Source organism: Buceros rhinoceros, unplaced genomic scaffold (assembly GCF_000710305.1).
Source record: "Buceros rhinoceros silvestris isolate BGI_N320 unplaced genomic scaffold, ASM71030v1 scaffold5922, whole genome shotgun sequence".
In the NCBI taxonomy this organism is placed as follows: domain Eukaryota; kingdom Metazoa; phylum Chordata; class Aves; order Bucerotiformes; family Bucerotidae; genus Buceros; species Buceros rhinoceros.
This window is the reverse complement of record NW_010400537.1, coordinates 8074-9299: the sequence shown is the minus strand read 5'-3', so window position 1 is coordinate 9299 and position 1226 is coordinate 8074. Positions and strand designations below refer to the sequence as shown.

At 55.0% G+C, this 1226-nt stretch overlaps 1 protein-coding gene across 1 annotated transcript in view; it reads left to right on the top strand.

Annotated features, from left to right (window-relative positions):
• Positions 1–5: 5 nt before the first annotated feature.
• GLA (galactosidase, alpha) overlaps positions 6–1226 on the top strand; it is a gene marked incomplete at its 5' end in the record, with an annotated part of 4532 nt that continues 3311 nt past the window's right edge. Inside the window, 2 exons of the mRNA XM_010131894.1 lie at positions 6–101; positions 333–510. Coding sequence (XP_010130196.1) covers positions 6–101; positions 333–510 — 274 coding nt within the window. The remainder of the gene's footprint in view (positions 102–332; positions 511–1226) is intronic.

Sequence of the window (1226 nt, the reverse complement as noted above, 5' to 3'; positions counted from 1 at the left end):
GCACCGATGACTGCTGGATGGCCCCGACAGGGGATGAAGACGGCAGGCTCCAGGCTGACTCAAAAAGGTTCCCCAGCGGGATCCGCAAGCTTGCCGACTACGTGAGTGGCACCCGCCGTGGTGTAGGGTAGCGAGGGCAGTCACCAAACCGCCCTGCGGCCATGCTGGGAGCAGGGGAGGAGAGGGAAGGCCCGGTGGGGAATGGCTCTGTAGCTGCTGCGCTCAGGCCCTGTCTGCCAGAGTAATGTCCTGTTTCACTTGCCAGCCCAGCTCTGCTTCCTCCTGCCTCTCAGCTGCCCCATCCCCACTTCTCTTTCTGTCTGCAAGCGCAGGTCCACTCCAGAGGGCTGAAGCTGGGAATCTACAGCGATGTTGGGGACAAGACATGTGCTGGCTTTCCTGGCAGTTACAACCACTACGACCTGGACGCCCAAACGTTCGCCTCCTGGGGCGTGGACCTGCTGAAGTTTGATGGCTGCAACTCTGGCACGCTGGAGCTGCTGGCAGAAGGTGGGCACGGGCTTGGGGCAGCACTGCACCATGGAGTGGGGTTATTCTACAGGCAGCAGCAATTCTAGGCTCCGGGTGGGCTCAAGGGAGTGGCTTTTTCCTGAGCATCCTCATTTCAGGGATTTGTTTACAAAAGCAGGCAGGAGATTCTGTTCCCAAGCCCAAGATTGTTGCTGGCCCAAGTGGTTTTTTTTACCTATTCAGCCTCCTGGAGCTTTCACTGGTGTGCGCAGCTTGAAAAAGCAGCTTTCTCACGCCAGAGACTGCATCATGCTAAGCACAGAAACCTCACCTGCATACTCTGGGACATCTCTTTGCAGACTGCCACCTCAGCTTTTAACGGAGCAGAGGTTTCCCCACCTGCAGTGCCTTTATGGGAGAGCTCAAAGTTTCACACACTTACCCTTAATCCCTTTGGTGAGGCCGTGTCAACGCGCATCAGCTTGAAGCTAGAACAGCTTCTACCAGCTGTTAGAGAGCTTTTAACACAGCAAAAATGAAGGGAATTCTGGCATGGTTATCCTACTGGGGTTTTCATTTTGAAGCATGCCAGTGTAAATCCCAGTTCCGAAGGTATTTGCACAGGATGGCAAATCAGCAGCTGAACGCTCCGTAGCAAACTGTGCTGAGGGCTACAGACTCTCTGCAAGCTCAAGCAATTCCCAGTGCCGCAGGAGCAGATCTGTGGGAAGACTGATACAATTCAGAAGGCAGCA